General features: G+C 35.0%; 1 protein-coding gene across 1 annotated transcript in view; it reads right to left on the reverse strand.

The window, feature by feature from the left end:
* ncam3 (neural cell adhesion molecule 3) overlaps nt 1–9,162 on the reverse strand; it is a 27,408-nt gene that overhangs the window by 3,897 nt on the left and 14,349 nt on the right. Inside the window, exons 3-15 of the mRNA XM_016240258.1 lie at nt 7,995–8,066; nt 6,990–7,187; nt 6,759–6,896; nt 5,543–5,686; nt 5,332–5,449; nt 4,489–4,643; nt 3,574–3,707; nt 2,750–2,855; nt 2,459–2,626; nt 2,255–2,374; nt 1,722–1,724; nt 399–526; nt 108–273 (exon numbers count right to left, since the gene is read on the reverse strand). Coding sequence (XP_016095744.1) covers nt 108–273; nt 399–526; nt 1,722–1,724; nt 2,255–2,374; nt 2,459–2,626; nt 2,750–2,855; nt 3,574–3,707; nt 4,489–4,643; nt 5,332–5,449; nt 5,543–5,686; nt 6,759–6,896; nt 6,990–7,187; nt 7,995–8,066 — 1,650 coding nt within the window. The remainder of the gene's footprint in view (nt 1–107; nt 274–398; nt 527–1,721; nt 1,725–2,254; nt 2,375–2,458; nt 2,627–2,749; nt 2,856–3,573; nt 3,708–4,488; nt 4,644–5,331; nt 5,450–5,542; nt 5,687–6,758; nt 6,897–6,989; nt 7,188–7,994; nt 8,067–9,162) is intronic.

A 9,162-nucleotide genomic window follows, 5' to 3' on the forward strand; every position in this document is an offset into this window, starting at 1 on the left:
TGCAAGACAAGGAGAAATCAATTCATATCACTAAAGAATGAAAAGGGTGAACTATTCGTTAAGCATATAATGCATAATATTATTGCACTTTCTCTAATCAATCCTACCAGGTTGTGGGACGGTGAAGTTAATTTTGGCAGTGCTGGAGGTGCCATTGTGGTTTACTGCATAAACTTCCATTTGATAGTTAGCATTGTACTGGAGATTATTCAGCTGGATTTTGCTGGAGTTTCCAGGAATTTCTTTTTCAGTCCATTCCTCATTCTCATTGTTCTGTTCCAAACGAGTGACATTTTACATTTAGATATATGGCTTGTACTTCACATATTTAAACAACATGAAAAATGCATATATTGCTGAGATAAATTGAGAAGTTTTTGGCTGGACTTCAGACTGACCTCTTTGTAGCGTACAATGTAGTGTAGGATAGGAGAGCCTCCATCTTTCAGCTGTTTAATAGGGATGGAGACTGAGTTTGTGTCCAACTTCTTCTCACTCAGAGACAGAATGGGGCTGTCGGGTTCCCCTAAATGAAGGAAAGAGGAAACATCAGATAAAGGGAACAAAGAAATAGTGTAACAGGTTGATCTTAGGGCTGGGTGATTTTGATTTAAAAATGTTTTATTTTAATTTATATTTATTATTATTTTATTTTAATGATATTTATCATCAAATTATTTAATATCTATCATTCTAAAGTTTGGGGTTGGTACAAATTTTAATTAATATATATTTTTTTTTTTAAATAAGTCTAATGCTCACCAAGGCTGCATTTGATAAAAATACAATAAAAACAGATACATCGCGAAATATTATTATTATTTAAAACAACTGTTTTCTTTTTGAATATGCTTTAAAATGTATTTATTTTCTACTTGTGATGTCAAAGCTGAATTTTCAGCATCATTACTCCAGTCTTTAGTGTCACACAATCCTTTAGAAATCATTCCAATATGATTAGCTGCTTAATATTTTTGTGGAAAAATAAAATTGTAAATTTTTTTTTTTCTTTTTCAAAAGGATCCAAGTTCAAAAGAGCACACACACACACACACACACACACACAAAGACCTACTGACCTCAAAATTCTGAAAGGTATAGTTTAAATATTGTTTTGCTCTTAAACAGCTAATTTCTAAAATTATTTAAAATGTTTAATGCAAAAACTTAAATACAGTAAAGATATAGTTCTACACTAATTCGTTTAATGAACACATGGAAGACGGATGTGAAGAATGAATCACTGAATCAGAATTTTGAATCACAGAAATGAATCAAACTTACCAACCCTAACACTGTTTTTGTTAAATTTAAGAAATTGTGTGTGATTTCTTACAAAACTAGTCATTAGTCAAATAAAAAGCACATTAAAATGATTCTAAATCACCCAACCCTAGTTAATCTAAGAATGCTATATTTGATGTTTCACTGTTGGCCTCTATATTATATTAAAGTTATCAGAGTATGTCTGCATCATACTTAAGTAATTGCCAATCCAGTGGATAAGCTCCAAAATTATTCACTACAGTATAGATGTGTGAGAGCGACAGACCAACATCTCATGCTTTCATGCTGAAGTAGTGATATTCTCTGTTCTCGCTTTCTTCAGCATTGAAAACATGCAGGTAAACTCACTTTCATACGTCTATATCAAAGTAAACAATTAGGCTTATGTTTTAGCCTATCAACTGGAAATGTATGCATTCAAAATTTTGATTTACCATCTACAAAGGAAGGTCAGAATAAGGCAATGGACGGCCCCGGGACCAGGAGCAGGTTGTAATGCATGGAGAATGGTCATCATCAAGCAGGTGGCAATTAGATGAAGAATGGACAGCGGAAGCAAATCATGAACATATGTGATGAGCAAACAGGCACTGATGCATGACAAGAATGACAGCATGAATCAACTGCAATAAAAATGTCTTATTAAAATAACTGGCTAAAATGTCTTTGCATTATTTAAAAATAATGTTGGGACCGTAAACCAATGGCAAGATCCAAATGGTCCTAAGGTGTGACAAATTAATTTTTAATTTTCAGAAAGTACAAATATTGCATGTAGCCTCTCAATTTATTAAAGCCAATTTAGTAAATGTCACAGCACAGGATATATCAACTATTTGTGTACAGATTCCATTTGGCCTGCCAATAGCATAAAAAAGTCACAACAATATTAATAATAGCTATCAACATCAAAAATGGTGGATATGAAGCAGATGAAGTGAATAGACAGAAGAGAACTGATGCTCACGTTGGGACTGTGTGAAGATCTTGTGTTCTGTGGAGAAGTTCCCCTGGTAATGAGAGTTTTTGGCAGCAAAGCGAATGGAGTACTCTGTGTATGGCTCAAGTCCCGTGATCACCAGAGGATCTACAAATGTAAGCGTTTCATCACACATTTGAATTTAAAAAACCATCAAAACATAAACTTAACTTCTCTGAGTGACTTATTTACTTGTGGGCTTGACAAGGCTTTGACTCCAGGTGTCTTCAGACGGTTTCTTCCACTGAAGGATGTACTGGGTAATGGAGGACCCTCCATCCTGCACTGAGGCACTCTGGATGAGGACAGAAGATGAGGGCCCCGGGGCCACACTGAACTTAATGGGTGTCCCAGGCCAGGCTTTTGAGAGAGAGGAACAGAAGTTATTAATGAGAAGCAATATCGAAAGTTTATGCAAAAATGAAAAATGTCAACAAACTGAAAAAAAAATCACCATTACTGAAGCCACTACAAGAGCCTTACTTATCAGCTGGAAGTCCTCACTGGTTGTTCCCACCGTATTGCTGGCTACGCAGGAGTACAAGCCGCCATCAGAGGGCATTACATCTTCAAGAATCAGCTCAGATCCCTCCACATTCGTCTGCCCACACATGTTCATGCAAACAGGAAAGACAATAATAAACAGGAAAAAGTAATTAAGAATTAAAAATCCCCCCTCGCCGCCGTCACCAACATCAATTACAATCCAATTATAAAAATAATTCTCTCAACCCAAGCAAGATTTTATTGTATTAAACATATTTCCAAAATGTTTTTGAAATTGCAAACCAAAATTTTGATGTTTCGCACCATTTTTTCTCTGGTTGTCTTCCTGAACCACTGTACGGTTGGAGTTGGATGTCCTGTGGCATTGCAGATCACAGATCCAGTTTCTCCTGGAATAACCACCAGCTTGGGTTGATCCAAAACTACAGTTGGACGCTCTGAATAATGATCAATAAGACAAAAATTTAATCAAATTAAATTATGTATATGCATGACTGAAATGGCAATTATTTTAGAACATTTTAGGCATGAAGAAAGACAATTTCTTATGTCGATTCCAATAAAAAAAAACTACCTATCTTCCATAGTTAAATAATAAATATCAAATATATACAATGAACCATAAATATATGACAGGAAAAAGTAATTAAGAATTAAAAATCCCCCCTCGCCGCCGTCACCAACATCAATTACAATCCAATTATAAAAATAATTCTCTCAACCCAAGCAAGATTTTATTGTATTAAACATATTTCCAAAATGTTTTTGAAATTGCAAACCAAAATTTAGATGTTTCTCACCATTTTTTCTCTGGTTGTCTTCCTGAACCACTGTACGGTTGGAGTTGGATGTCCTGTGGCATTGCAGATCACAGATCCAGTTTCTCCTGGAATAACTGTCAGCTTGGTTTGATCCAAAACTACAGTTGGATGCTCTGAAAATGGTAAAAATAATAATAATTAATTTAATTAATTAAAAAAACGAATGCAAATGCTTGACTGATAAGCCAACCATTGTTGGAAACTTCAATAGAATAACCTACCTATATTCAACAGCTAAACCATGAATATCAAAATATGCATTGAGCCATAAACATAACTACTGTGGAAATATATTCATGTAATAAAGAGTCAAAATGTTTTTGTTTGGGTCTGGCCCATTGGAGTGTGTCAATTTGATGCTTGCATGGCACCAAATTCCCCATATCTGTGTTTGTGACTATAGTAAACACCTGACTTCAAGATGTAAAATGTTTTCTTGGAATAAATCTTTGGCTAAACAACATTTCCAAGAAAGGGAAATAAAGTAGAGTTGAGCCGTAAACACAAATTCACTGCAGTTTACAGTCAGCGTGACATACCTTTCACAACCCATTTGACTTAAGAAGTGAAACAGGATATTCAGAAAAAAAGGTCATCTTGATTTTATTCTTCAGGAATTGATTGATTGGATCATGAAAAATGGGTGTTCCCATCCAAAAAATGCATTATGTAACATTTTACAACCAGTATAGGCTAACTGCCAAAACTTACTGGCCATAAAGACAGTAAACATTCATTGAGATGGGGTCAATTTTGACATCATGTTAAACGTTGTTACTGTATATCGACTAAAAACATATTAATGCAGGCCAACTGCCCTCATTTGATGCCTCTGCACTTTCAGCAATGTACAAATGCATCACTACATTTTATGTTTCTAGAGCCTTGTTTTACCTGAGACATCCAGAATAAACGTGGCACTGTTTTCCCCGATCTTATTGGTAGCTATGCAGACATACTCTCCAAAATCACTTCTGGTCACTGCAGAGATGGTGAGCTCACTCTTATCAGAGTTGAATTTGTAACGGGAGTCATCAGCAGGGGAAGGGCTGAGGGGAAAGATGCAGAAACACAGTCTGTTTGCCATTACTGTTCATTAATACAACACAAATGTACTCATGGAAGGAGAACTAACAACTAAGAGACAAAGGGACAGCTCCAAATATACAAAATGTAAAGATGAAGCCTGAGACTAAAGAATATGTGTAAACATAGTATAGACTCGTGAGCTACCTTTCTGTCTACAACTGATTTCAATAAAATTTAGCATTAGCTTGGTGCTACTAACAACATGACAGTCTAATAAGCACAAACATGCTTAAGGGTAAAACCTTTTTGATTTCATATTTGATTGAATTATTTTTTATTAATACTTTTCTGTATTTATAATGTATTTATAATTTGATTTAAATACATTTTAAATCAAGTTTTAATTTGTATTTCTTACTTCTTATGGTTATTTTATTTCTTATGCATCTTTTATGATTATTTTAAAATCACTTTTATGTAAAAGTAAATTGCCATTGTGTATGAAATGTGCTATCTACATAAACTTGCCTTGCCTTAGAAATAGGCCTAAAGATGGTCTCTTGGCACCTATTATGCTGCCTATGTAGGTAGCTCACTAGGTTTTGAATTGGAGCCATAGAGGTAGTCAGGATGGATTATACTAGTCAGACTAAGGATTATAGGTAAGCATGAATGAAATATTATAGCATTTTCTATTGATATACATACAATATCCATGAAATATTTGGAGTGGGTACTCCTTTGACCAGGCAGGCTATAGACACAGTGGTGTCGGGCCCGGCAGAAACCTTTATTCCCTTCTGATTAATCAGGACAGTCGGTGGCTCTGGAGAATGGGATTTTTAAAGCAGACAGTAAGAGGACATATTCACCCGGGCAACACTAAGAACAAACTTGATTCATTCCTCTATGTCCTCACCATTAACAACAACAGAGATCTGGAGCTCCCTCATTATGGGGCGTCCCTTGATCCTGCCTTCACAAGTGTAGGTCCCACGGTCTTCTTGCTGAATTCCCAGAATCTGCAGAGACCTATCTGGCAGGATTCTGAGATGACCTCGTCCTGTACAAAGAGAAGAGGGAAGGCAGAGCGTGAGAAATGTCAAAGATGCAATAGTATTACTTTAGATTCATGAGACAAAGCCTTTAAAAGCCCACACGCACTCTTAAAAGGCCAGTTCACCCCAAAATCAAAAACGGTATCATTATTTAGCAAAATAGGCTCACTGGAAAAACATGCCTCTCCAAAACTCCAAAAATGTACCCAGGGCCATCTCAACGCGATCGCCAACAGCTTTTATTACTTTTGACAGAAATTATGATTCTGGTTCATTACAAGTCCTTGCCCAATACGTTTGCATCTCCATATATCTGGTTCATCTGATGTTGTAAACTTGCTCAGTAGCACACCTGGTACAGCACTGCACTTGAGAAGTGGAGTGCTCAGTCACGAGTCCCGCAAAACTCAACGCTCTATAAAAGAGCTCAAAGACGCAAGTTAAAACGGCATGGCTGCTTCAGCAAATGCGTTTTTATTTCACGCTTGCTTTTGTTAACAGCTAATTGTAGGTTGTACGTTTTTTCATAGAGCATTAACCTTTCAGCACCCCTCACCGGACATTTCATTTTCCAAACTGTATTTCCGAAATATCCCTAAGTACAAACATTGCCACAGATAAGTTTTTTCATAGAGCCCGGGATGTTCTTAAGTCCCCCTCATATAATTCCAAACCCTGTGAAACACAAAAGGAGAAATGTGAGTAAATAATAACACACTTTTTTATTTTGGGGTGAACAGTCCCATTAAGGTTGTCAATGGTGGCGTTTACTTGAAATGGGGCAGGGCTTGATGTTTTGGAGCTGTTTATTTTGGCCTCTCCATCAGACAGGAAGAAAAAACACACTACAAACTGTTCACAGATGTTTCCCAACTACTAGTGAGAAACATCTCTTGATTTGGTTGCAAATCGGTTAGAAAACGATTCCACAGGTTCCTCCCACCCCATCGCCGGATCGTCCACCATCGCCATACTGCCATTCTGCCATCTACAGGCATCACTGATAGCTAGGAAGGTGAGGAGACCCCCATACCACATAAAAGAGCAGAAGGACCTGCAGCATGTCCACCCCCCTACCGTCATCATTCACGATGCGATCGTTCCGAAACCAGAGGATCTCCACTGCAGGCTTCCCAGACACCACGCAGGGAATGGTCGCTGTCTGGTTCACCAGAAATTCATGGTACGTCGGTGTGTTGCCAAAGTCCGGTGTTTCTGATTGTTGGACAAAATTTCACATGAGAATCATTCACAAAATTTGTGAATTCACAAATAAATGTGTTCAAGAACCAGAAGAAGGGAACCTACGGTAGACATAGATCTGGTAGTTACTCTTCTTCGTGTCGAGATCATTTTCAAACACGCAGGTATATATTCCAGCGTCATCTAATTCAAGGTTGTTCAAGATCAGGTTACTTGAGTATTCATCAATTTTCTCGACTACATGGCGATCTTCATCAATGTCTTCATCGCCTTTCAACCAACGTATTTCTCCCTCTGAATCAGCTGAACCGAAAAGAAAATAATTTATTTGTATATGGCACGTTTCACAATACATATTGTTTCAAAGCAGCTTTACAAAAACAACTTGTTTCAATGTTACAATTAGGAAGTATTCTGTTATCAGCCAGAGATGGGTGTATGAATGTCCATATGGCATTAATTAGCAATAATATAATAGCTGATTAAAGTCATTTATTCAGTTAAGCAGACAACAAATGTGGTAGGCAGCAATAACTTGTGCTTGTAATGATTACAATATATGGAAAATATTACAATTTATACTGTAACATTTCATATTTATTGTAATACTTTATATTTACTTAATATGCAATATTGTAATATTTCACAGATTAACAACAAAACAACACCTTGGTTATTTTATGACAGTTAACATTATATTTGCAATATTAAAAATGTTTAGATTGGTACAGATTGTTGTATGATATTCAAAACCCTACAAAAGTATTTGGACACAAAAATGTAACAAAAACTCAAACCAAGTGCCATTTATTTTAAAGAAGGCACAAGCAAACTTTTCACAAAAAAAGTGTTTGTTGGATTTCAAATGATAGAAACTTCAAAATGACAACAAAAAGTATTGTTGACACTTGAGGAGAACTGATACACTCACTAAAAATTACCCTGAGCCCCGATTTGTTTCAAAAATAGCATCATTTATTTACACTTAGTTTGATATTTTGCAGCTAATGCAATGATATTAAGACATTTTTATGTGTATTAGTTGTACAGATATAGTTTGGGGTCATTATTTGTGTCAATTTGTCAGTTCTTAGTACTAAACACACCAACCTTTGCACAAGAGCAGAGTGTTCCTTCCCACCTGCACATCTGGGTCACTAGCGATGATGTCTGATTTAGCATCTAAAGTGGAAGGAAACACATAACTACAAATTATTAACAGTGAGCTTTACACTCTTCCAAAAATGTTGGGTTCCCCAAAGAACATTTCAGTGAACAGTTCTTAAAAGAACCATTTTTTAATGTTAAAGGACATTTTTAAAATAAGATTTTTAAATCTATAAAGAACCTTCTGTGCAAAGGAAAGGCTCCATAAAGGTTCTTCATGAAACCATATTTTAATAAAGAACCTTACATTTTTAAGAATTTGAGTTTTAAACAAGTGAGCTTTAATGCTGATTTTTTTTCATGCCGAAGGATCGTTTTATTGAATCGCTACCACAAATAGCTCTACTACTAATATTGGCTTACAGACAAGGAAAAGAGTAAATGGACATTGGAAATGACCGGCTTCCCTTGCAAAGCAATATTTCTTCCTGTATAAGCGATCAAAGACGTGGAGCTACAAAGAACAGAGCAACAATGTAATGGTTTTCTTTTCAAAGGGAAACAAAGTTATATTGTAAGTAATCTGCATATACTTTTTTGTTTCTATATATTTTGATCTGTAATCATTGAAATAGTTGTGTGTCAAATCATTTAGATTGAGTCATCCTCTGGTTTATGCCATGTCAATTTTCATAGCAAGAGAAAAAGTAATCGGTTGAAAAAAACGTAAACAAACAAATTAATAAATAAATTTAGTAATAAAAAGAGAAACATAAAAAGGAGATAATAACATCAAACTGGATAAATGATAATATACACAAATAAAATATATTTTATTAAAATGTATATGTACACTTGAATTAAAAATTCTAGATTAACAAATCATAAAACCATATATTTGACTATTTACATGCACATTTCTGAAAATGCACATATTTCGGATGCAATATAAAATTTTCAACACAAATGATTTTGTCAGCACAGAAATATGAGGAAAAACTTAAAATGTAACATTAAAATTAGCTTTGTTTAAAATTTAAATTGTATAATAAATCCCATATTTCCAAATAACAAATAATAAAATGATATAATATTGTATATATATATATATATATATATATATATATATATATATATATATATATATATATATGTGTGTCTATATACATTT

Source organism: Sinocyclocheilus grahami, unplaced genomic scaffold (assembly GCF_001515645.1).
Source record: "Sinocyclocheilus grahami isolate Dianchi unplaced genomic scaffold, SAMN03320097.WGS_v1.1 scaffold585.1, whole genome shotgun sequence".
Lineage (NCBI taxonomy): Eukaryota > Metazoa > Chordata > Actinopteri > Cypriniformes > Cyprinidae > Sinocyclocheilus > Sinocyclocheilus grahami.